Source organism: Mauremys mutica, chromosome 12 (genome assembly GCF_020497125.1).
Source record: "Mauremys mutica isolate MM-2020 ecotype Southern chromosome 12, ASM2049712v1, whole genome shotgun sequence".
Lineage (NCBI taxonomy): Eukaryota > Metazoa > Chordata > Testudines > Geoemydidae > Mauremys > Mauremys mutica.
The window spans coordinates 32,502,119-32,528,982 of NC_059083.1; the positions used below are offsets into that span (position 1 = coordinate 32,502,119).

At 50.7% G+C, this 26,864-nt stretch overlaps 1 protein-coding gene across 1 annotated transcript; it reads right to left on the reverse strand.

The window, feature by feature from the left end:
* Positions 1-1,617: 1,617 nt before the first annotated feature.
* Positions 1,618-26,331, reverse strand: LOC123346487 (butyrophilin subfamily 1 member A1-like). The gene is made up of 9 exons (XM_044983916.1): positions 26,320-26,331; positions 25,836-25,952; positions 23,853-24,200; positions 16,550-16,831; positions 14,529-14,645; positions 11,581-11,601; positions 11,447-11,473; positions 11,275-11,301; positions 1,618-2,618 (listed from the first exon to the last, which is right to left on the reverse strand). The coding sequence occupies exons 2-9, from the start codon at positions 25,939-25,941 to the stop codon at positions 2,059-2,061; spliced, it is 1,488 nt and encodes a 495-aa protein (XP_044839851.1). The 5' UTR covers positions 25,942-25,952; positions 26,320-26,331; the 3' UTR covers positions 1,618-2,058.
* Between the last annotated feature and the right edge of the window lie 533 nt (positions 26,332-26,864).

The window sequence follows — 26,864 nt, forward strand, 5'->3', positions numbered from 1 at the left end:
AACATCCACGATTGCGGTATGGAGCTGAGCAGGGTCCATGCTTGCTGTGCTATGGCGTCTGCACGGTTCACCAAGCAAAAAGGGCGCGAAACGGTTGTCTGCCGCTGTCAGGGAGGGAGGGAGGGGTGAGGCTGTACCCAGAACCACCCGCGAAAATGATTTTTGCCCCATCAGGCACTGGGATCTCAACCCGGAAATGCCAAGGGGCAGGGGAGGCTGCGGGAACTATGGGATAGCTACGGGATAGCTACCCACAGTGCAACGCTCCAGAAATCGACGCTAGCCTCGGACCATGGACGCACACCACCGATTTAATGTGTTTAGTGTGGCCGCGCACACTCGATTTTATAAAATCTGTTTTACAAAACCGGTTTATGCAAATTCGGAATAGTCCCGTAGTGTAGACGTACCCTAAGACTATCAACTTGATTAATACTGTTTTGAATACGGAAACAACACAGCACTCTTGGATCAATAACCCATAAAATCAAATACCAAGCCCCAGCTGCTCAGGTCCAGACTCCAGGAAGCCCCCTCAGAGTCAAAGTCATCTCCCGGTGAGTGCTAGGGGGATGGGGGGAACTGCCATAACATGTGTGTCTCCCCTCCTGCCTTTGCTGGCGCAGTCCCTTTGTTGTGAGGTAGCGCAGCATAGAGTGGCTGGGCAAGGGGCAGCTCCATCCCCCACTGAACAACGATGAAAAGTGCTTGCTGCCTCCTGGAGAACATTGCAAAAGAAGGGGCTACATTTTGTTTTAGTTTTAGAAAGTATTTGCTTTTACGGCTTATTGATCCAAGAGTGCTGCTGCACAGGGCGCAGGCAGGGATGCCAGCAATGCCCCTCTGCTATGTACATCGGCCAAACTGGACAGTCTCTACGGAAAAGGATAAATGGACACAAATCAGATACTAGGAATGGCAATATACAAAAACCTGTAGGAGAACACTTCAACCTCCCTGGCCACACAATACAGGATTTAAAGGTAGCCATCCTGCAGCAAAAAATCTTCAGGACCAGACTTCAAAGAGAAACTGCTGAGCTTCAGTTCATCTGCAAATTTGACACCATCAACTCAGGATTGAACAAAGACTGTGAATGGCTTGCCAACTACAAAAGCAGTTTCTCCTCCCTTGGTGTTCACACCTCAGCTGCTAGAAGAGGGCCTCATCCTGCCTGATTGAACTAACCTCACTATCTCAAGCCTGATTCTTGCTTGCATATTTATACCTGCCCCTGGAAATTTCCACCACATGCATCCGACGAAGTGGGTATTCACCCACGGAAGCTCATGCTCCAATATGTCTGTTAGTCTATAAGGTGCCACAGGACTCTTTGCTGCTTTTAATTCTATCATTTTTTCAACTATTAATTTTCAAAGGTGTAGTGCAGGAGGTGGGTGTATGTGCCCTACCTGCCAGAGAGAACCAGTTAAGACAATAAGGGTGGGGGGGAGAAGAGAGAGAGAGCAGCTGCACATGTGTGTAATTGCAATGTTTATGACACATGTACATTGTCACTGAACAACCCAGTCTGACAATTTAATAGTTTATTTTGTTAAGATAAATATTTTGGATTTCTTGAAATTCCACAATTGAAATACAAATGATGTTATTTAGAGATTTGAGGGAAAGATTAAAAAAAAGTAAATAATTCCATTTCTAGAAATAGATTTATATGGCTAGATGCTTGTTTTTGAGATACTGTTGAAATGTAAATTAAAATAGTCTTGTATTTACACCTTGTTACAATAATATTTTCTAAATTAAAATAATCTTTTTTCTTTCATATTTTACATTGAGATTTCACAGGAGTAGAAATTCTGACAGGAGTGAATGACCCCAACCCCACCATCTGCTACCCCTGGGGCAGGGGACGGGGAAGGTGGGGGCTGGAGGTTCCCAGGTGTCCGGTTTTTGACTGGAACCTCCAGTTGAAAAGGGAAACTGGCAGCGTCCGGTCAGCACAGAAAGTCCAGTTGCTGCAGTAACTGGCCCCCACCACTGGGGTGGGAAGAGCAGCAGGGCTGGGAGGGGCCAGTCTGTGCCGCGGGGTCACTGTCATGGACCGAGATTCCCTCCGGCCTGAGCTGGGACCGGGCAGATTATCAGGGGAGCCGCGTTTGTACCCCCAGCGCTGAGACCAGGATGAAAATAAGGGTGGAGCCTCCCGGAGAAGGTGTCAGTGAAAGTGAAGAGATGGGACCTGTCAGTCACATTGTAAAACGAGACCTCGCCCGCCTCATAGTCCAGGAAAATCCCCACCCGGCTGGGCCTGACGCTCACGGGGAGGGGGGTCCTGAGGGAGGTGCCGGCCTCGTATTCCCCTTCCTCCAGCCACACAACCCAGTATCCATCCTCAGGTGAGAATGTGCTCTCCCCTTTCCTGCTCACAGATTCCCTACAAACCCCCAGTACCCACTCAGGCTTGTCTCCCACCTCCACCTCCCAGTAACGTCTCCCGCCCGCAAACCCCTCAGCGCCCAGAACTTCAGGGTACGTATCAAATCTCTGAGGTTTCTCGGGCAGATCCTGCCAAGTGTCTCCGTCTCTCACACGTTTCCGATCCTCAGACAGGATGAGGTTGGGATGAGCCGTGTCTGGATCCAGAGTCACGTCCACTGGGGAGAGAGTCACAGAGTCAGGGCCGGGGGCAGAGGCAGGGGCTGGTCACTGGGATCAAGGGGAAATTAACCTGCGTCCCCGTTAATCACTAGGCGGGGGAGGGGTTGTTGGTTGAGGGGAATCAGGGCCCCTCTGCCTGGAGGAAACAATGAGGGGGAAGGGCAGGAGGAGCGGGGGAGGGGTGAGGTGTCAGCAGAGGGGGGGAGGGGAGGGGACAGGCTGATGCTGGGAGAGGAAAGGGGAGGGGGAGGAGACAGGAGCAGAGGGGGTGGAGGGAAGGACATAGGGGTGGGGAAGGCACAAGGGCAATGGGGGGACAGGTGTTATATCCTTGGGGGCAGCCGGTTTAGGAAGAAATCACTTGAGGCCAGACAGCAGACAGCTAACAAAACTACCATTTTATTTACAGACTCAGAGCTCACCCAACCGGCCGAAACCGACTGGGCTATCCCCTAATAATCTAACTCAGTTGCCATAGGAACAAAAACCATGACAACCAAATACACAACATATTCCTCCCCCCTCTAATAAGAACATTTCCTAAAATAAAACACACACTAGACTAGAGAAGGAGGGTAGACTGCCTCCATTCCCGGCTAAACCCTGGGGATTATTTTGCCCCATAACCGTGGGTTCGCCCTAGCTAAATATCCAGCTGATGAGGAGGCCTTCTGTCTCTAGGTGGATTACGGCGAACTTCTGGTGTTGTTGCACCCGAAAGTACCATGGGCTCAGGGTCCGCAGCACGAACAGGTGAGGAGGTGGTATCAGCTCGTACTGGGCAAAGGGGTATCTCAGCCGCCGGCAGTAATGGTGGAGGACAGTCAGAAACAGGTGATTCGTGATTCGGTGTCTCACCAGAAGAGGTGAAGTCAGACCCCTCAACTGCAGATGTGTCCTGAGGACTGGCATGACATGGCAACAGCTGATCTACATGTCGCCGCCAGGTAAGATTCTCTGCAGTCCGGACTGTGTAGGAAACAGGTCCTGTTTGAATGATGATTGTGGCAGGGACCCATTTAGCTCTGCAAGTATAATTCCGAGCCAAAAATGGCTGTCCCGGGCTAAAGGTTTGCTCTTTTGCTCTGGGTGCCCGTCTGATAACTTGATTTTGCTGCTGATGTTGCACAATGTGTCAGGGTTCAGAAGGTTTCAGCAGATCAAAGCAAGTGTGCAGCTGTCGTCCCATTATTAGAAAGGCCGGAGATGCCTTGGTCGTAGCATGAGGTGTATTTCTGTAGGAAAGTAAGAAGGTATCCGGATGCTTTTGAATGGAGTGTTGTCCCCTTGCTGATTTCAAAGCATGTTTCATTGTCTGCACAAATCTTTCAGCTAATACGTTGGTGGATGGATGATATGGTGCTGACGTGATGTGGTGTATTCCATTTGCCTTCATAAAATTTTGAAACTCCTGAGAGACGAACTGCGGTCCATTGTCGCTCACAAGTTGTTCTGGCAGACCAAAACGACTAAAGAGTCCTCGTAGTTTTTGGATAGTACTCTCTGCAGTAGTGGACTGCATTATAGAGACTTCTGGCCATTTAGAATGGGCATCTACTGCCACCAAGAACATGCTTCCTTTAAGGGGGCCAGCGAAGTCAACGTGAATACGTTGCCATGGGTTTTCAGGCCAGTCCCATGGGTGTAGGGGTGCCCACTGGGGTGCATTCCTCACACCCTGACATGACAAAGAAGCTTTTGCCGCTAATCCGGAGAGAGCCATTTTTCTTCACTATTGGAACGATAGGAGTGGCCCATGAGCTATGGGTAACTGGTATTAGGACTCCATTGGTGACCAGATGCTCCAGGTCTGCTTTGACTTTCGGCCTGATGGCATATGGCACAGTTCGGGCTTTTAGATATTTTGGTGGACTGTCAGGTTTAATGTTCAATGTCACAGTGATTTCCTTCATACTTTCCAAATTATCTTCAAAAACAGCAGCATGTTTCCTTAGTATAGGGGTTAGACTGGTTTCTTCTTTAGTCATTCAGTGCACTTTTGCCCAGTTTAGTTGAATCTTCCCAAGCCAAGACCAACCCATTAAGGCTGGGTAGTTACCGCTTACCACAAACAGTGGCAATTTAGCAGCCTGTCCATTGAGCTCCACCTTAACATCAATATTGCCCAACATGGGCACAGCTTCTCCCGTATACGTCTTCAGAACAGTTTTTGTTGCCTTAAGCGGAAGATGCTGTAGCTTTTCTTTATACACAGTTTCGGAGACCAGCGAGACGGCTGCACCAGTGTCCAGTTCCATGCGTATAGGTTTGCCATCCAACAACGGGGTTACCCAGTATTCATGTGACCCCATTGCCAAAGACAAAACATGAAGTGGCACTTTCTCTTGCGATGAGGTGTCACTTTGATCATCCTGGGTCTGCTCTAGGGTATGCAGGGTTCCTCTTTTTGTCGGCCAGACCACAGGCCTCTTTTTTTTGTGTGTACAGGCACACTCAATGTGTCCCCTTTTGCCACAGTGTCGACACACCAGGTCCTTACACCAGCATTTTGATGCCTGGTGACCCGGCTTACCACAGCGGTAACATTCTTGACTCTGCACAGTTTTGTGGGTCGGTTCTTGTGACACTTTTTGCACCCTAGGGGATGCACCGATGTATTGCGCCTCCCTTGTAGCTAGCTTACTGTAGAGGCCACGCACTAACCTGTCACGCAGGGCATCATTTAACATCTCCTTAAATTTACAGTGTTCTGCTAGCTTTCTTAAAATTGCTACAAATTGTACAACTGTTTCATCTTCCTTTTGGTCTCTTTTGTGGAACCTATATCTTTCAGCAATTACCAGTGGTTTTGGGGAAAAATGGGACCCCAGGATTTCCACAATGTCACTAAGATTTAGTTGCTGGCTTAACAGGGTGTAGTAAGCTGCGTAGTAGGGAGGTAGCCCCTACAACACTTAAGAATATTGGCACCTTCTTTGCTTCTGTAATGTCATTTGCAATAACAAAAAGCTCAAAACGCTCAGTATACACATGCCACTGCTCTATATTCTCATCAAAAGGTTCCAGTGGTCTGGTCAGAGTAGCCATGATTTTTAGTTTCACTTTCACAGTCAGTGTAAACAAGCAGCTTTTTGTTTGTTTGTTTGTTCTTTACCTTGACTTCTACTTCCTTCTGTTATTGGAGCAGCACCGGGATCCCATCCATCGTCGCCACTTGTTATATCCTTGGGGGCAGCCGGTTTAGGAAGAAATCACTTGAGGCCAGGGAGCAGACAGCTAACAAAACTACCCCTTTATTTACAGACACAGAGCTCACCCAACCGGCCGAAGCCGGCTGGGCTATCCCCTAATAATCTAACTCAGTTGCCATAGGAACAAAAACCATGACAACCAAATACACAACAACAGGGAAGGGGCGGGCACCAGGGGGCAGAGGGGTGTGAAGGGCAGGTTCCAGGGGGCTGCAGGGGTTTGGGGGAGGGGTGGGCACCGGGGCAGAAGAAGGGGATGGACCCCAGGGGGCACAGCGATGCAAGGGAAGGGGCAGGCACCAGCGGGCAGAGGGGTGTGAGGGAATGGGGGAGCTCCAATGGGGCAGGGGAAATCAAGGGGTGGGTGAGCTGCCAGGGGGTGAGATGATGAGGAGTGGGGGAGGTGGAACCATGGGGCGGGGGGAGCGAATGAACAGGCATTGGTGCCAAAGGGGCAGAATGGGGGGTGAGGGAGCAGGTGAGCAGAAGGGGGGCAGAGAGAGGGGTGTGGAGAAGGGCAGGCCCCAGGGGGGCAGAGGCATGTGCAGGGAGATGTGGGCACCAGGGAGGCAGAGGGAGGCTGAAGGGAGGGGTGGGGCCCAGAGGTTAGGAGAGGGTGAGGGGAGGGGTGGGGCAGTGCTTAGGTGAGGGGAAGGGCTGAGACCAGGGGGGTGAGGGAAGGGACTTGCACCAGGCAGGCAGAGGGGGCAAAGGAAACAGCAGGCACCAGGGAGGCAGATGGGGAAGGGTAGAGCTGGGACTTGGGGCAGAGGAGGAGCTGGCACCAGGGGACTGGAGGGGCGGTGAGGGCTGCAGGTGTCACGGAGCCAGAGGGGGAGGGGAAGGGCAGGAGTGATAAAGAGAAGGTGGCATGGGTGATGTGGAAGCAGCAAAGAATCCTGAGGCACTTATAGACTAACAGACGTTTTGCAGCATGAGCTTTCGTGGGTGAATACCCACTTCTTCGGATGCAAGCAGTGGAAATTTCCAGGGGCAGGTGTGTATATATAAGCAAGCAAGAAGCAAGCTAGAGATAACGAAGTTAGATCAATCAGGGAGGATGAGGCCCTGTTCCAGCAGCTGAGGTGTGAAAACCAAGGGAGGAGAAACTGGTTCTGTAATTGGCAAGCCATTCACAGTCTTTGTTTAGTCCTGAGCTGATGGTGTTAAATTTACAGATGAACTGGAGCTCAGCAGTTTCTCTTTGAAGTCTGGTCCTAAAGTTTTTTTTGCTGTAGGATGGCCACCTTAAAATCTGCTATTGTGTGGCCAGGGAGGTTGAAGTGTTCTCCTACAGGTTTTTGTATATTGCCATTCCTAATGTCTGATTTGTGTCCATTTATCCTTTTCCTTAGAGACTGTCCAGTTTGGCCGATGTACATAGCAGAGGGGCACTGCTGGCATATGATGGCATATATTACATTGGTGGACGTGCAGGTGAATGAACCGGTGATGGTGTGGCTGATCTGGTTAGGTCCTGTGATGGTGTCGCTGGTGTAGATATGTGGGCAGAGTTGGCATCGAGGTTTGTTGCATGGGTTGGTTCCTGAGCTAGAGTTACTATGGTGCGGTGTGCAGTTGCTGGTGAGAATATGCTTCAGGTTGGCAGGTTGTCTGTGGGCGAGGACTGGCCTGCCACCCAAGGCCTGTGAAAGTGTGGGATCATTGTCCAGGATGGGTTGTAGATCCCTGATGATGCGTTGGAGGGGTTTGAGCTGGGGACTGTATGTGATGGCCAGTGGAGTCCTGTTGGTTTCTTTCTTGGGTTTGTCTTGCATTAGGAGGCTTCTGGGTACACGTCTGGCTCTGTTGATCTGTTTCCTTATTTCCTTGTGTGGGTACTGTAGTCTTGAGAATGCTTGGTGGAGATTTTCTAGGTGTTGGTCTCTGTCTGTGGGGTTAGAGCAGATGCAGTTGTACCTCAGTGCTTGGCTGTAGACAATGGATCTTGTGGTGTGCCCGGGATGGAAGCTGGAGGCATGAAGGTAGGCATAGCAGTCGGTAGGTTTTCGGTATAGGGTGGTGTTAATGTGACCACCACTTATTTGCACCGTGGTGTCTAGGAAGTGGACCTCCCGTGTAGATAGGTCCAGGCTGAGGTTGATGGAGGGGTGGAAGCTGTTGAAATCATGGTGGAATTTTTCCAGAGTCTCCTTCCCATGGGTCCAGATGATGAAGATGTCATCAATGTAGCATAGGTAGAGAAGGGGCGTGAGTGGACGGGAGCTGAGGAAGCGTTGTTCCAGATCGGCCATAAAAATATTGGCATATTGTGGGGCCATGCGGGTGCCCATAGCGGTGCCACTGATCTGGAGATATATATTGTCATTAAATTTGAAATAGTTGTGTCTGAGGATAAAGGCACAGAGCTCAGCAACCAGTTGTGCTGTGGCATCATCAGGGATACTGTTCCTGACAGCTTGTATTCCATCAGTGTCTGGGATGTTTGTGTAGAGAGCCTCTACATCCATGGTGGCTAGGATGGTGTTTTCTGGAAGGTCACCAATGCATTGTAGTTTCCTCAGGAAATCAGTGGTGTCACGGAGATAGCTGGGAGTGCTGGTAACACAGGGTCTGAGTAGAGAGTCCACATATCCAGACAGTCCTTCAGTGAGAGTGCCAATGCCAGAGATGATGGGGCGTCCAGGATTTCCGGGTTTGTGGATCTTGGGTAGTAGATAGAATAACCCTGGTCGGGGTTCTAAGGGTATGATGGGTGATGTGGGGAGAGGAGAGCAGGGTCAGTGGGGCAAAAGGTGGTGAGGGGATGGGCACCAGGAAGGAAGGGGACAAGGGGAGTATCAGGTGTTGGGGGGCAGGGTGAGGGAAGGGGCAGGCAGCAGGAGGGCGCAGCTGGTAAAGGGAAAGGGCAGGTGCCAGGGGATTGAGAGGATTGAGCAGAAGGGCAGGCACAGGGAGGGCAGAGGAGGAGAGGGACAAGCACCAGGGGGCAGAGAGGGGTGAGCAGAGAGGCAGGGCAGGTGGGTAGAGGGAGGTGTTAGGAGAGGGGATTGGGGAGAGGCAGGTGCCAGGGGGTCAGAGTGGGGCTAGAGGAGGGGTGGGCACAGGGGGGTGAGGGAAGGGGCAGATACCAGGGGTCAGAGAGGGTGGAGAGAGGGGCAGGTGCCAGGAGGGCTGAGGGGAGTAAGAAGGGTGAAAGTCAGGACAGCAGAGGAGGGTGAGGTGAGGGGAGGGGTGGGAGACGTGACACAGAGGAGGGAAAGGGGAGAGGTGGACGCCAGGACATAGTGGGGGTGTGAAGTGATGGGAGGGCTCCAGGGTGCAGAGGATGTTTGGGGGAGAGGGGCAGATGCCAGGAGGGCAGGGGGAGAAGGGATGGGCTGTTCCAGTGGGGCAGAGATGGGTGGAGTGCAGGGGCATGTGCCAGGGAGGTAAAGTGGGAGTAGAGGGGCAGGGGCCCAGGGGAGCAGAAAGGGAGTGAGAAGAGCGGGAGGGATGTTGGTGAGGGGTCAGAATAGACGCAGGGTCCAGGGTCCCTCACAGGGGTGGGGGAAGGGTAAGGGAGGGGCAGGAGCCCCTGGGCCCCTGATCTCACCCCCACAAATCAGGCTGAAAATGGAGACTTGGCTCCAGCCTGAACTCTCTGCCCAGAGCCATTTGTCCCATGGACGATGCTAGCGGCACAGACCCTCTGCAGCTGCACCTGGGCATCTCCCAGAGCGGATAACAGTCACAGAGACCATTTCAGAGCCCCAGGGGCTCAGGTGTCTCCATCTAATGACTGTGCCAGCCACCCCCCTCGCTCCCATTAACCAGCCCTGTGTCAGACACGCTGGGAACTTTCACACCCAGACTCTGGAGATACTTTGGGTCCTTCTACACAGCCTGCAGCAGCGAGTCTTGGAACAGGGTGGACAGATTCAGGCTTACGGGGCTCCCTCTTTGGCATTAAAAATAGCCACATAGAATTTCAGGCTCAGGCTGGAGCTCAGGCTCTGAAGCCCAGGGTGGAGCCAGGTCTGCCCCTCACAGTGCAAGAGGGGACATTGTCTGTGTCCACGTCCCCTTCACCCCCTTCCTGACATGGGGAACAGCAGCCCCAGGGCCCGTCCCTTCACCCCCAGGGCAGGGGAGTGAGAGCCCTCAGCCTCCTGGGCAGTGGGGCCTCCCAGCACAGGTTCCTGGGTGAGCGTGAAAGTGTCTCCACACAGAGAGCTCTGTGCACCTGGCAAATACACAGATGTGCCCGTGGATCAGGATCCGGGATGGTGCTCTCCCCAGGAGTGATGGAAGCTCCCTCAAAGTAGAGGGGTCACCGGTGCTGAAACCGTGGACCCCACCCTCTCATGTCGACCCTTCTTCCCAAGCTCCTGCCTCCACACCACCCCTTCTCCCTGAACCCCCACTCTCACACCGCTCCTTCTCCTCGACCCGAGCCCCCGCCCTCACTCCAATACCCTGACCCCCTGGTCGCTCCTCTCCGTCCCCGCCTCCCCCGCATTTTACAGCCTGTAAAAAGTGGAAGGGAACAGCCCTCCCATTGGTAAAAGTGATTGGCCATGGCCCACTGGCCCCCATCTTCCAGTGCCCCTTACTCACTCCCCAACCCCAGGAGGAGAGGAGCCTTGGGGAAGTGTCAGTGAGTTCAGTGCTGGGGGTACGAGTCGGGTTTACACCCCAGCTGCTGGAGCTCTGTGTATCGAGGATACGAAGACATCACAACAGCCATGTGAGCCCCCCCACTGTCCTGCCAACGTGGCTCAGCCCTGACACCTGCTGGAACCTCTCCCTGGGTAGGAACCGTCCCTGTGGCCTGTTCAGTCCTTGGCTTCCCTGAGGAGATGGTGGCCAGAGCGCCCCCCTCCCTCCCAGCTCTGTGTGGTAGGATACCCCAGAATTCATTGACCCCTGGGCTACTGGTGCTGCTATGTGTGTGCATGTCCCCTGGGCTTGCTAATGTCTGCTGGCGCTGCCCAGTCTCCCCCAGCATGCACCAGTGCACCCAGAGGTCAGGCAGCAGGCTGGGTGTGAATGTAAAACACAGCTCAGCCACAGCTGAGAGACAGGAAAGCTGCTATGTGGGCACAGTTTGTTTTACTTGTGTCCGTAAGTTTCACAGTCTGGTTATAAAAACATCTGCCTCTGCACTGGGGACAGGGCCTGCCTCAGCCCAATCCATGGAGACACTGAACAGCTCTTAGCCCTTCAGAGTATTGTAGAAGGAAATTGCAGGTTAAAGGCCTGTATGAGCATGAAAACCCTGCTGTTGGGAGGGGAGATTTGAGCAGTTTAATGCCTATTAAGGTTAGGTGAGATAATGTCTATCAGGCACGACCCAGATACCATATTGGGAAGGTGAAGCGGAGGGGAAATAGTCTCTCATTACTCAGCATTTTTCCAAAGCAAAGGAGCAGAGAGCTCTCAGGGGCTGGTGGGGTTTTGACAGATCTCATTTCAGCGGAGCTTACAGCACAGTTACCTGCATATTGTCGGGCTTTTTCCCAACCTGAAATCAAGCAAATAGAGAGAGATGAGAACTGCCCTGAACACAGACTTGCTGAATAGAAAACAATCTCTAACAAAGTTTATGATAAGAGAAAATATATTTCTGTATGATAACTATCTATTAGCAAAAACACAAATTTATTTACCTGCATTTAGTAGGGCTCTTCTCCACTCTGAAACCAAACACAGACAGAGAGATGACACCTCCCCTGAACACAGACACTCCGAATACGATACAATTTTGTAGCAAGGTTTATATTAGGAATAAAAGGCAACTTACTGAGTTCACCCTGAAGTTTCTCTAAAAGTAAAGCAAAGAGAAACAAGTAAGCATATGATAAAAGAAAAAGGAGGCTATTCAACAAGTTCCCATACCACACAAACCCAACTGACTCTCAGTTCATAGTGAGAGCTCTGAATACCTGCACTGGGGGGGTCTATGGAACTTGTAAAGTTTGAGATTCCCCCTCCCTTACCCATTGCAATGAACAAAGGGACTCACCTTTCTCTGCACGATGCAAGTGAATAGCAGGAGAGATGTGTTACAAGGTAGAAGATTTATCTGAAAGTATTGCAAGCTCATAGGAGTCATTTTTCTACTGGTAGAAAGTAGAACACACACAGAGGTGCTCGGCCTAACTATTCCCATTGCGAGCATTATACTGGGGACACAAGGCCTAGTGCAGGTAAAACACTGAGTAAATGGATGTCTCCTTTCCCTTCTGGCTGAGTGAAGAGAGGCCCCACACGGAACTCGGTGGCGTTTCTGTCCGTCTGTAATGGGATAACTTTTGAAAACCACGTCCCATCAGCTCCAGCGTTTCAGGGCATGTTCTAGGCTTCAGTGGGCAGAAACCTCCTGAAACCTCCGGAGAACTGTAAAAGCCGGATTTCCACTAAAATCACCATTTGATCCCTCAAGATATAGGATGAGGCAGTGACCTCAGGGTTAGGGTTTAAGCTGTGGGTGAGGTTAGAGTTAGGGTCAGCAGGCCCCTCATTACACTCCAGTCATCCCCTTCCCAGCTGCGCTTCTTGCCCCAGTGTCAGTCAGACACCCAGCTCTCCTCACCTCTGGAGTCCAGCCAGGCCATTCTCATCCCTGCTCTGGTCTGAACTCTATTGATCTGGGTAACAATCAGAAAAGCCTGATTTTAGTGGAAATTAATTTTTCCAGTTTTCTGCTTTTCACCAAGCTTGATAAGGTTGTGGCCAGAGTAGGGAGAAGAGGGACCCAGTTGAAGGGGGATGGAGATGGGGAGGAGCCCAGCCAGGATTACTACTGGGCCTATGTAATCAACAAAATGTGCTACCCTCTTGTTAAAGATTTGCCACATACTTATGCTCCGTGACCTAAACTCTCAGGGTGAGATTTTGTGCTCAGACCCTGCAGCCCAGGAGCATGTGAGGGCTCAGGCAACTTTAAGCTCTGCCCTGTATCCTCCTGATCTTGGGTGCTCTGGATGCCAAATCAACCCCCGCAGCAACGCAGGGCTTGTCTGCATGGGAAAGTTACACTAGTACAAGGTAAAATGGCCATTTAAACCACTTTTGTTACACCGGTGTATAGCTCCATGGCAACACACACATTCCGTAAGAAGAGCGAGTTTTTCTGGCTTCGTTTATGTAATATCAGAAACTGCTCCCGGCTGGCAGGGGAGCAGAGCAAACTCACAGAGGCGAGACATCAGGAGCTGTTGCTCTTCTGCCCTCCCCTTACGCAGCCCAGGCAGGGAAAGTGACCTGGGATGCAGGGAACCTTGACATCGCTCCTCCATCGTGCCCTCCCCCCGCCCCAGCCCCTAGGGGTGTGCAGAGGGAGGGAATCCCCAGCTGTGACGATCTTTACATTGAGTCCCAGCCTCCCTTTGGCTTCATTCCAAATGTCTCCCCTGCCCAGCAATCTCTAGTTTACTGACATCTAGTTTGATGACGTCCTCGTCATCTGGACTCAGGGGAAGGAGGCCCTTGAGGAATTCCACCAGGATTTCAACAATTTCCACCCCACCATCAACCTCTGCCTTGACCAAGCCACACAAAAGATCCACTTCCTGGACACTACAGTGCAAATAAGCGATGGTCACATAAACACCACCCTATACCGGAAACCTACTGGCCGCTATACTTACCTACATGCCTCCAGCTTCCATCCAGACCACATCACACGATCCATTGTCTACAGCCAAGCTCTAAGATACAACCGCATTTGCTCCAATCCCTCAGGCAGAGACACACACCTACAGGATCTCTATCAAATGTTCTTACAACTACAATACCCACCTGGTGAAATGAAGAAACAGGTTGACAGAGCCAGAAGAGTACCCAGAAGTCACCTACTACAGTACAGGCCCAACAAAGAAAGTAACAGAACACCACTAGCCGTCACCTATAGTCCCCAACTAAAACCTCTCCAGTGCATCATCAAGGATCTACAACCTATCCTGAAGCATGAGCCCTCACTCTCGCAGATCTTGGGAGACAGACCAGTCCTCGCTTACAGACAGCCCCCCAACCTGAAGCAAATACTCACCAGCAACTACACACCACACAACAAAAACCACTAACCCAGGAACCTATCCTTGCAACAAAGCCCATTGCCAACTCTGTCCACATATCTATACAAGGGACACCATCATAGGACCTAATCACATCAGCCACACCATCAGATGCTTGTTCAACTGCACATCTACTGCGGCCGTGCTGTAACGTGAGCAGTGTAGCCAAGCCCTTAGTGTAGATAAGGTAACTGCTAACTTTTCCATTTGCACAGCCACTGCTCTGCCCATCCACAGCTCCTACTCACCTGCATGGGGAGATGGGGGGTGGGGGGTTCATGCACAAACTGAAGGGCAGAATTGGGCCATAAGTTCCCCCTGCCCGGCTTTGCAGTCTGGTTTTCCTGTGAGCAGCCAAGTTACGTATGTCGGCGCTCCAAGCCCAGCAACCTGAGCCTCACAAGGTGTTTCAAACTGAGCCAGGCTGATCCCCAGGGAACAGTTCAGAATCACATTTGATTGGGATTCCTGAGTGAGATCTGAATGGGTGAAACCACTTGACACTTCTTGCTTCAAACATTATCATAATTTATTCAGCTTCCTCTTCACCCTCAGCCCAGCTTCCATTGCCTGAAACTCCTCCAAACACAGAATCAAAGCCCCTTAATCCCTGTATCTTTACTTTTGGTTTTGTTTCTCTCTCTCACCAAATTCCCCCCTTTTGTTACTTCACCTTTCGCTCTGTGTTGCCTCCAGAAGCAGTAACTGGCCAGGCCAATGAGAACAGCCAGGAGAGACAGGATCACACCCAGAGCCACCATCCAGGGATTGACCCTCGGGAAAAACAGCTCTGCAAGAGAAAGTGCCATTGACTTGGGAGCAAACACGCACAGAATGAAGGCAGGACCCTGTGACAGTGGTGATGCTGTGACTAGTTAAGAGTCTCACAGGGTAATACACAGGGAGATGTGGCTGCTTTGTGCTTTATTATTAAGTCAATCAAAACCCAAGCTTTTGCCTGGTTACTGAACATGGCTAATTAATGGGAGGGGGTGTGTTGAGGGAGGGGAGAGGGTAAAGTGCAGCTCCATTATGCTACACCATCCCCCACTGGTGTAAGTTCAGGCACTCCCTAGGCTGCTCTAAGTGATCCCAAGGCTGAAGCCAGTGCAGACTGGCCCTCAGAATCAGAGAGTTGTGAGAAGCCTCCTGACACCCCTGTGCTCACTGGGGTTCAGCCACATGAAGGAATCTGGCCCAAAATATGTTAATGCAGGATTTTAATAAAAACAAAACTGAGCTTGGAGATTCAGAGTAAAAATTCCCCCAGCATCCTCTTTCCTGGGCCTTGGAGCAATGGCTGTCTAGAGGGTTCTTGCTAAGTGATTAGTGCAGCATATTGAAAACCATGTAAAAATTACAAGATGGCACTTGAAATCCTGAGGGGATTCCTGGTCCTGCTTGCAGGCTAAGGGGCTCTGTAGGGAGCGTGCATCTGGGTCCTCTGCAGTCAGTCTGCAAAGAGCCTGCCTAGAGCCGGGGTGGGGTGGGGTGGGGGGGGTTGGTTCTGCCTCGCTGCCTTAGGGAGCAGTCTGCTTTGTCTCTCTCTGTATTTGGCTGTGGCATGTTAGACTTCTGGATTCTTAGAAATAAAGCAGTGTGACATTGCAGCCTTTCAGGAACAGAATTTATGTTTTGTTTCTAACTCTCTGTGTGTGCTGTGAACAGTCAGGTAATGCTGGGCATAGCATAGACTAACCAGCAGTGCAGCACTATGAGACCTCAGACAAATACAACGTTCTTACTATTGTAGTGATGAAATATTCATTCGATAGTAACCAAATTATTTGGTAGATAACACATAAAATCACAACCTTTTTTTCTAAAAATTAAGGTGCTCTTAGGTAAGGTTTTGTTTCTGCATATTTGGGGCCTGAACTTTTACTGCTGGTATTTTCAGGTGTAATCTAAGTAGCAACGCTCAGGCCATATTCAGGGCTCTCTTGTGCTAGTCAGGAAATGTGACTTTATTACCCAGATTTTCACAAATATTTAGACCCACAACTCTCATTGAGAACAAAGGAGAATTCCCTCCCCCACCCCCACAGAGAATTGTGATGTTCACAGTGTGAGCGCACACACACACACAGAGTAAGATATAAGCATAAATACTCCTGCTGGAAGGCTGCAGTGCATCATGACTTTATTTCTTAGAATCCAGAATCTGAATACACAAGAACCCCAGAACAGAGGGGGAGGCGTCTCCCTAAGGCAGCAGGCACAACTCACCCACCTTGCTCTACGGTGGCTCATCTATAGGCACAGTTAGTGTGCGGCAGGCTGGGGTGTAAATCTACTGTGCACTGGCCAGCTGCGCAGTAACTGGCTGTGTGCACCCTGCTGCACTGCACTAAAAGTTCCCTGGTGCACTTTGATCTGTTCCTGTATTAAAGTGGGTTAGATCATAGCACAGCGTGGAATTTTTAGTGCATGTAGCAGGGTCCAGCACAAGCTCAGAGACCTATACCACAATTTAACAGGCCCTTAGCCTGAGCCAACTGGCCTGGGTCACCAGCGGGTTTTGAACTGCAGTGTAGACATATCCAAAGAGAACTGAGGTTGTTCAGGACTTTACAAGACGTGCTCAGCACATTGAAGGTTTAGGCCAATAAACAGGAGACACAATGATAAACACTCTCTGCTCATGTCTGCAGCATCTCAATCTATCCATGTGCGGCACAGACGGGCACTGACCTGCTATGGAAATCGCTGACTCTCTCTCCTGGTTGAGTCGGGGGTTCCTGACACAGCAGGACACTTTCTGGTTGGACTCTTCAGTTAGAACAGTGGCAATCTCTGCTTGAAACAGGCCATTGGCCTCTGGGGATATTTTTTCAGAGGCTGATGGTAAGACCTGCCCCTGGAGATCTCTCCACTGAGCCTTGGGCTCTGGGTACCATCCGGCTGATCGACACACCACCCGGATCCCTCCGTCCTGATGTCCCTCCACAGAGATGACAGGAGCAGAGCCCAAACCTACAGAAGAAATAAATGAACTTGTGACAATCCTACAGTGCCCAGTAATGAGCCAAACGTTTTATTACACAGTTATCAAAAGCCATTTCCTATTAAACTGAGAATTGAATGTGAGTCCACAAGTGCAGCTGGTCCATTAATCTAATCAGATTCCAATTTGGTAGAATTAATCTTAATGTCAGGGCTGTTCTATGCACAAACTTGCTCCAGTTTTGTTAAAGTTTTTTTTTTAAACCAGTGCAAACCCTGTGTGGACACTTTCATATCAAGAAGGAATCGACTCAAGCTACATTAATATAAGCCATTTCCAAACCATTTAAGAGTGTCCATATAGGGTTTTGCACTACTTCATTGTAACCAGTGCATGTGGTATGTATAGACCAGAGGATCGCAAACTGCGGCCCCCGGGACCCTCCTGCCCGGCAGGCTCGCCACCAGCCCCTCCCCCGCTGTTCTCCCTCCCCCACAGCCTCAGCTCACTGCACCACCGGTGCAATGCTCTGGGCGGTGGCGCTGTGAGCTCCTGGGGCAGCGCCACTGCAGAGCCTGGCCTGACCCGGGGCTCTGTGCTGCGCGGTGCGTGGCTGGCTCCAGCTGGGCGGAGCGGCTGCCTGTCCTGGTGCAGCCACGCTGCCAGCCACCGGTGCTCCAGGCAGCTCTGTAAGGGGGAAGGGAGCGAGGGAGGAGGGTTGGATGGAGGGCAGGGGAGTTTGGGGGTGGTCAGGGGCCAGGGCAGTAAAAGGACAGGTAACAAGGGGGTTAGATGGGTCAGGGATCCCGGGGGGCCATCAGGAAGGGGGGGTAGATTGGGCGGCGGGGAGATGTTGGGGCAGGAGGTCTAGAGGCGATCAAGGGACTGAGTTGGAGGGTGGATAGGGCAGGGGTTCCAGGGGGGCCATCAGGGAACAGGGGAATTTAGATTGGGCAGGAGTCCCGGGGAGGCAGTCAGGGGACGAGAAGCAGGGAGGGGTCAGAATGTTGGCGGGGCCACAGCCTCCCCTAACCAGCCCTCCATTCAATTTTTGAAACCCGATACAGTCCTCAGGCCAAAAAGTTTGCCCGCCCCTGATATAGACAAATGTTAAATTAATTCACTACCAAAAAACTTTGTTACTGGGGAGTTCAAGTTGCCTCGGCTGTGCCTTGTACCCTTCCAGAGCACAGAAGTTGGCAGCAGAAAACTGGACTTCACTGAGAGACAGGAAACACACCCACACTCACACCCACCAAATACAGACATTAGATAACAAAGAAATGCAGGGTAAAGGTATTGCCTTCTGTACCAGGCCACACTTTTACTGATGAGCTAAACTGAAATAAAATGAACTTAATCTGAATGATCTTAATCTTTTGTGTTCATGAATATCGCTTGTGCTGTTCTCTCAGATTACTGCTTGGTTACTTTTATTAAAGAAACTATTTCTGTCTCAGACTCTGTGCTTGCGAGAGGGGAAGAATTGCCTTTTAGGCCTGGTCCACACTAGGACTTTAATTCGAATTTAGCAGCATTAATTCGAATTAACCGTGCACCCGTCCACACCACGAAGCTATTTAAATCGACATAGAGGGCTCTTTAGTTCGACTTCTGTACTCCTCCCCGACGAGGGGAGTAGCGCTAAATTCTACATGGCTATGCCGAATTAGGCTAGGTGTGGATGCAAATCGACCTTAGTAGCTCCGGGAGCTATCCCACAGTGCACCACTCTGTTGACACTCTGGACAGCAGTCCAAGCTTGGATGCTCTGACCAGCCACACAGGAAAAGCCCCGTGGAAATTTGAATTCCTTTTCCTGTCTGGCCAGTTTGAATCTCATTTCCTGTGTGGACGTCGTGGCGAGCTCTGCAGCACTGGCAGCGATGCAGAGCTCTCCAGCAGAGGTGTCCATGCAATCTCAGAATAGAAAGAGGGCCCCAGCATGGACTGACCAGGAAGTCTTGGATCTGATCGGTGTGTGGGGCAAGGAGTTTGTGCTTTCGGAGCTGCGCTCCAACAAACGGAATGCAAAGACCTACGAGAAGGTCTCCAAAGCCATGACAGACAGAGGCTACAGCCGGGATACAACACAGTGCCGCGTGAAAGTCAAGACAAGGCTACCAAAAAATCAGAGCGGCAAACGGACGCTCTGGAACCCAGCCCCAGACATGCCGGTTCTACGAGGCACTGCATGCCATTCTCGGTGGGTCTGCCACCACTGCCCCACCAGTGTGCGTGGAATCTGAGGATGGGATACTGTCGATGGACTGTTCCTCGGAGATGTTCGCGGACGGGGAAGATGAGGAGGATGAGGCAGTCGACAGCGCTTACAACGCTGATTTCCCCGACAGCCAGGATCTCTTCATCACCCTCACTGAGATCCCCTACCAACCCTCCCCAGCCGTTACCCCGGACCCTGAATCAGGGGAAGGATCAGTCGGTAAGTGCTTTAAACATGTAAACATTTATTTCTAACAGAACAGGAATATTAATTATGCGAAAAGAAGGTCAATATATATGGGGATGGAACAGAAATCCTCTTGGGAGATTTCCGAGAAGCTCTCCTGCAGGTAATCGAAAAGCCTCCACATGAGGTTCCTGGGGAGAGCTGCCTTATTGGGTGCTCCGTGGTAGCACACTTTTCCGCGCCAGGCTATCATCAGGTACTCCGGGAGCATTGCCTCCACGAGCATGGCCGCATAGGCCCCCGGTTTGTGCTGGCTTTCACGCAGCATGCGCTCTCTATCTGCCTCAGTGACCCTCCTCAGGGTGATCTCGCTCGGAGACTCCTGCATTTAATTACAGTAATTTGTGTACTATTAGTATTGGGAGTGCTTCACTGTTCCTTTGCATAACAATGAGCGTCACTTTACAGCCACGTGGTGGAGGCTGCAGAGTGGCAGCATACAGGGATCTTTCCCAGGGAACAGATATGAGGGGGTGCAACAGGGGCAGAGTTTATGCTTTCAGGATTGCCTGTAGCAAGAGGACAGTGGTATACATTGACTTTTAAGCAGCCAAAAGTTTTTGGCTTACCATGCCTGGCTGCTCCGCGGATTCTGCTGTCCTGCCCCGCTTGTCTGGTCTGCAGTGCAATCCCCCAGGCAATGAAAGCGAATTCCGAAAATTTGAACTTTCCCTGAGTGAGTGCTGTGCATGGTCTTGTTCACAGAGACTGACTAGACTATGTTTCCTCTTTGCAGAAATGTATCTTTATAAGGAAGTGAATCCCTTTTTCCCATCACACAGCTGCACCTGTATCTCGACGTGCTCCAGCATGCCCCTCACAGAGGCTGGCGCAGATTAGGTGGCACAAGAAAAAGACACGGGACGAGATGTTCGCAGAACTTGTGGGCTGCTCCCGAGCCGAGGCGGCCCAGCAGAGCCAGTGGAGGGAGAACCTCTCTCAGCAGCAGCGCTCACACAGCGAACGGGAGGACAGATGGCATCTGGAGGACCAGCAGGTGACTCAAACGCTGCTTGGACTAATGAGGGAGCAAACGGACACGCTCAGGTGCCTTGTGGATGTTCTCCAGGACCGCAGGCAGGAGGACGACAGAGCCCCCCTGCACTGTATCTTCAACTGCCCTTCCCTGCCACAAAGTCCAATACCCCCCTCACCCAAAATAACAAGAAGGAGGTGCGCCAGGGGCCGTGAAAACTGTCACTCCACCCCAGCAGAGTGCTCAAGTACCAAAAAGCTCTCATTCGCTAACTTTTGAGAAGTCCTTCCCTTCCTGGATCACCCAAGCCCAAATCCCAGTTTCATTCCCTCACAGTGTAGTTGATTATTAAAAATAGTTTGCTGTTCATTACTGTTTCCGTCATGTTTCTTTACAGAAGACTTTGTGTGAAGGGGGGGAGGGGTTTGGTAATTGCATAGGACGGTCACCATTACCTGGGTACAGACACGGGGGCAGGATCTACAGCAGGTCACACACACAGTGCAGTCACTAGGCACCCTGGTCAGTCTGGGAGGTGTTTTTCATGTTCTGTGCATAGGCGGCAGGTGCCCTGCTCCAGCTATATTTGGAGCTGGGTCTCTCCCCCAGCCCTGCCTGGATCGGGCTCTGACCCCCACGGGTCTTCCCCCGCCCCGCCGCGCTGCGTACCTGCCTGACAGTAGAGCTGCTCCCCGCAGAAATGCTGTCTGGTGCCCCAGGGTCCTAGCGCCTGCCATACACAAATGGCAAGGCAGGCTGCCCTTACCCTGCCCTTCCACCATAGCCCTGAGCCTCTCCAATGCCCCAAACCCTCAGCCCCAGCCAGAGCCCTCATCCCCCTACACCTCCTCCCCCTTCCCACACACCCCTCACCCCTTCCTACGCCCCCACCCCCAGCCCAGAGCCTGCACCCCTCACCCCTTCCTTCACACCCACCTGTACATGTCCTCCCCCCAGTCCTCCCCCGCCACAAGGCCACATAGCCCCCGCACACAGAGTCCCGAAAAGGAGGGGTGGCAGGCTCCGTTGAAACAACCAGTCCGGCAGTGCAGACCGCTCTAGGAGCAAGAGCCTGTCATTCCTCGAGTGTAGAAGCGGTCTGTACATCACTGCCCACCACAGTCTGCGTCCCTGTTTCAACCCTTTAACGCGAATTCATTAGTAAAGAAAACATTGTTAATTAACAATATTCCATTAACTTTATTTTTAAATGTGTGTTGGAAGGGGGGAAACGTGGTGAACGGGGTATGTAGCCGCAGAAGAAAGTCAGCAGTAACTGAAGCAGGGGCAGGTTCAGCTTCTCTGTAAAGAGACTGGACAGTCACAGCTTACCCTGCTCGCTGAGGAACCTAGCTTTCAAAGCCTCCCGTATGCACAGCGCTTCTCGCTGGGCTCTTCTAATCGCACGGGTGTCTGGCTGAGTGTAATCAGCAGCCAGGCGATTTGCCTCAACCTCCCATCCTGTCATAAAGGTCTCCCCCTTGCTCTCACAGAGATTGTGGAGCACACAGCAAGCTGCAATAACAATGGGGATATTGGTTTCGCTGAGATCCGAGCGAGTGAGTAAGCTTCGCCATCTCCCCTTGAGACGTCCAAAAGCACACTCCATTAGGTCTGGTAGTTGGGGTGAGGAGCCCAGCTCAGTGTGCAGCTCAGGCTACATAACCGAGGGAGTGTGGGGCCCATCAGTAAGCTGCTGCCGGTGATGTGGGCACCCAGAAACGCAGGGCAGAGGGGAGCTACATGTTGTGGGGGATGGTGGAGAAGGAGACAGACACACCAGTCTCCTCTCAAATGCTTAAAGTAGCCGCTGGGTAATAAAACTGTCCAGGTGTTGGGGCAGGGACCTGGGATGAGATTTCTCTCACCAGCCCTGTTACCAGCTACCCACTACAAACATTGCAGAGCACGACCATTATCCCCACTGCACTGTCACAGAAGGTACAGGGTGGGGGGGCAGTGAGCAACCACGGAGCAACTGAGTGGCCTAACAGAGTTCCCAGGACTGGGACTATTCCTCGCTCTGCCACTGACCTGCTGGGTGACCTTGGGCAACTCACTTCTCTGCTTTGTGCCTCAGTTTCCCATCTGTAAAATGGGGATAATCATGTGAAGCTCTTTCAGGTCTTCTAATGGAAAAGCACCATACTATGCGTTTGGTTATTACCTAGGCCCAGTCGTGTAGCAACTGCAAACCTAAGTGAGAACTACAATCACCTAAATGGCCACTAGCTCCTACAACAAATGTTTCCCCTTCTGTTAAAAAAAAACCACCCAGAAAATTCCCTGACAAAACCTTTGTTAGCACAGAGTTCAGGCTGCCTGGTGATATTATCTCCTGCCCTTCCATGGCACAGTGACAGCTCTGAGACCCTGTCCTCACTATTCTCTCCACTGGTCAGTACAGCTACACTGAACACAGGGAATGCAGCTGCACTGCAGGCAGATACATGCTGCAATTCAAATCTGTGGAACACAACACAAACAATGCCCCCTTCCTGTAATCCTTCCTCATGTCTATTCACTGACAAAAAACTTAGGTACCTCCAGGCAACCTTAACTCTGTATTATCTCCTACCCTTCCAGAATGCCTTTTTCAGCAAAACTCAGACCTCTAAAACCAGGAAATCCACAGTGAAGGTAAAAACCCAAACAACCTTAACTCTGCCCCTTTGGAGATGGTAATAACCACTGGGAATTGGCTGCATGCACTAAAGCTGCATGCACTGTGCTCGGTGTAGCTGTAATGACTAGTGGAGGGGATTATTTGGAGCCTATTGGCAGAACTGTCACTGAGATATGCAGAGAAGAGCAGGTGTACCTTGAGGGATCAATCATGCTTCATTTCAGTGCTGAGTTGTGCAGGTTGTGTCAGTAGCAGGGCACAGACTCCTTGCCATGGGCATTGTCTGGTGTCAGATATGCCAGTGATCACCAAGGCTTGATGAGGGGTAAGTGAAGGCAACATCCCACAAGGAATCCTCAGGGCAACGGAGACGAGATGATAACATTTTGCAAGTCAGGGGTGGTTTGTGTGCAGCAGGCTCAGTGTTTGAATGGAGACCAGGAGTTCGCTACATCTGACCTAAACCTCATGCCATGGTTACAGAATTAGCTGCATCTCTGTCCCCTTGCTGGTCTCTCTGACAGCACCTTCAAGGGTCAGGCCTCCTGCCTCTACGTGTGCTGGGGGCGGGAAATTCCTCAATTCTTCCACTCTTAGAGCAGGCTCTGGGCTACAGGTCCCTGTGTATCAATCACTGTTACCCTGAAGGGGCCAGACACAAGCTGAGATCAATCCCAGTTGGTGGCATCAGTTTGGGGCAGATCAGAGTCATTGTTCATCTGCATTGCACATCCGATTAAGTGGGTATTCACTCATGAAAGCTCATGCTCCAATACGTCTGTTAGTCTATAAGGTGCCACAGGACTCTTTGCTGCTTTTAGGAAAAACGAATATTAAACAGCAAACTAGAATCAACCTTATCCAGAGCACAGTACCTGCCTCACTATAATGAGAAAAATAGTGTCATCTCACAATTAACCCTGTGACTCCACTTATTACCCCATTGAAGACATTAAATCATCAGAAGAAGTTACTGACCTTCCACCTGCAGTTGCAATACAGCATTTTCATAGGAGACACTGGACTGAAAAAAACACACATATGGCCCATCATCGGAGGGTCGGATATCGCGTATTCTCAGGGAAACTCTCCCATTGGTGATGTTGTCTTTCAAGAGCTCAGTTCTTCCTCGATATTCCAGCATCTGCTCTCCATACTGATCCTGCCCACCACGGTACAGGTGCACAGCTGGAGAGAACTGGGATCGGAACCATCTCACCTCCATGTTCTCAGCGCTCATCCTGGGGGAGAGGTGGCAGGGCAGGATGGCTTCCCCCCCAAGGGAGGCAGTGACTGGGTGGTCAGGTCCAGCCACTGTGAATTGTGCTGTGAAATGTACAATGGAAAAAGGAAATTTAATTGGCACGGGGGCTGGGGTAACATTAATTCAGCAGTAAGGCACACAGTAAGAGAGCGCCCTGCTTTAGAAGTGAGACCATTTAAAGACAAAAGCCTGACAGAGAAAACTTACCATAAATCAATCAAAGGTCTGAACACATGTTACATTTATCCCAAAGGATTCTCATCTGGCACTTGGGACTCTTTGGTAGGTTCCAAAGTCTTTCCAACCTTTCTCTAAGGGTTTGTCCTCTTGGTTAACAGGTCCTGTCACTTTGCAGCCCAAGATCTCGGGCCTCTGGACAGTTCAAATCCAGCTTTTATATCAAAAATCTTTGTTCTCTTGGGCTTCTGGGACCTGGTCTAACCCAGTTTATGCAACTCTCCCTAGGGGTGGTACTTCTCTGGAGCTGTTACCTGTCCCACAAGTAATTACCCCCCATGGTTGGCAAATTCTGAAGGAGATGGGGTAACCCTCCCCCATGGCATAGATTACAATCCCGAGCCCATAAAGATACATATTATGTGTACAGATACCATTGATAAAGGGGGTACACAAATAAACAGAACATTCATAAAGTGAATTTGATAGTCCCCAAAATGCCGCATGTGGCTGCATTATCTGTCACACAGAGTTCACATGTGAATCTTATACACTGTCCCTACTATCTCTGAATAAAGCTCTAACTTCTCATAGGCACTCTGGGGATAATGGTGCTGGGGTCCTGGGTCTCTGATACACCAAGGCCTTTCCATGCTGCTCCAGCACAGGGGCCTCCTCATCTGTAGTAGGGGTGGTGTAAAGGCTGACAAGCTGTAAAGATATGAAAACAGACCATCACTATGCTGACAATGGCTTTAAAGGTAAAGTCAGAGGTCAGATAGTGGAGAGGGAGAAGGAAGCAGATAGAAAAGTGCAGGAAACAGAACTGGTCACTGTGGAACTGCACAGAATGTGGGGGTCTCAGTGCAGAGACTCAACATCAGGAGAGACAGAGAAAGCTGGTTAAATTAACAAGATGGAAACCACAGCAGGAGGGAAACAAAATGCCCAAGTAACTATGAAGCCAGCCCTGGGATGAAGTGGGTCACTCTCAGGGTTTCACTGAGGGCACAGAAGGAAGAAGCCAGCAAATATCCTCACCTCCTCACTGTGAGATGAGGTCTAGCTCTGAGCCCTAGTCAGATGTGCCTAGTGCAGCATGAATGACTTGTGGGTTGTTACATCTAAATCGGAGAGTCTAGGATTCAGGACTCCTTCTTGGCTGAAGAACCTGATTTATGACGTATACGGTCTGTCAGTGCAGTGTATAGGAATTGGGTAGTGTCCTTTTAAATAGTTTGCGAGCCCTGTAGTGGTGCTCACTGTGTTCTGTGTTTTAGAAGCTGCCAGAAATCAGCCAAAGCAGTAGGGTGGATGTACTGTCTAGGCCTGACAAGATGGTGTATAGATAGTAACTATGGTCAGTGGGGACCCAGGTGTAGCCTGTGATGTCTCCATGTTGCTGGTTGTGGGCAGGTTGAGCAGACGTGGTTTACAAGACAAGGCAGTGATGTGAGATGGACGGTGATGACCCACAATAGCAACAGCAGCCAACCCAGCGAGGAGGCCGCAGCTCCTACCTGACACCAGCCTGTGAACCTGTAGAGCGAGGCAGAGAGCGACGTAGCTGGGCAGAGCGGAGCTCACTGTGGAGCCGGGGGAGAACAAGGGAACCTTCCCCGTCATCGTAGCTGGGTCTGGGGAACAGGAGAGAGAACAAACCAGACAGCATGTGAGTGGGATGCAGTGACAGTGCCAGGTTGTCTGACTTTCATAGCCCTGGTCCATTGATCAGTTATGTTTACATTAGCCCACTTGCCAATATTCATAGACTAAGGTCAGAGGGGACCATTAGATCATCTAGTCTGACCTGTGGCACAAGCCAAAGAAACATTTAAAATATTAAATATAAGGGTAGGTTAAGAAAAGAGCATTTAAAAACATTAAATAAAAGAGAAACATATAACGATAGGTTAAAAGAGAGAACAGGGCAAGAAAAGGAAAAAGAAAGTCCCTTTGCAAAGGGCAAAGACAGCACGTGGTTGAGTCAGAGAGATATCTTACCCTTGCAGCTGTTCCTGGGGAAAAAGGGAGCTCCCAAGGCTCTCAACCCCTCGGGCTAGTTATCCCCACCTTTGGGTCAGACCAGTCAGATGCTGTTCTACAGCTGCGTCATAGAATACATTTTTTCTGAACCAATCCTATAGTTCCAAGATTTTTAAACAAGGGCCATCTCCCTCCCCTCCCTCACTGACCTCTCCCCCTTTTAACTGCCTTATTCTTATCTAAAAAAACAGACCCCAAGCATCTTTCCCACCTCTAGCACTTTTACATGGGTGCTTTAATAAGGTTAAAACCATAAGCCCTTAGTAACAAACATTGGTCATTTTTTTGTGAGGACAATTTGAAGCTGGAGCAAAGCCCCTGTTAGAAAAAACAGCGTCTGTGAGCCAGGGGATCAGAGCTAAGAAGGCTGCTTCTTCCCCCACTTTTTAATAAACACTAGTGAAAGTTATATTATGTTTTGTACAGGAATAAACATTTTCAAGGACAATCCTATATGAAGACAGAGCCCTTTATTTAACATTTTACATGTGTTTCAATTTAAA

Bases quoted from the DNA above. Each gene is read 5' to 3' on its own strand.
- LOC123346487 (XM_044983916.1), bottom strand. From the start codon at position 25,941: ATGACGGGGAAGGTTCCCTTGTTCTCCCCCGGCTCCACAGTGAGCTCC. The intron at 11,474-11,580 runs GTAAGTTGCCTT...GTTTGGTTTCAG, and splicing joins GAAACTTCAGGGTGAACTCA to AGTGGAGAAGAGCCCTACTA. The intron at 11,302-11,446 runs GTAAATAAATTT...GCTTGATTTCAG, and splicing joins AAGAGCCCTACTAAATGCAG to GTTGGGAAAAAGCCCGACAA.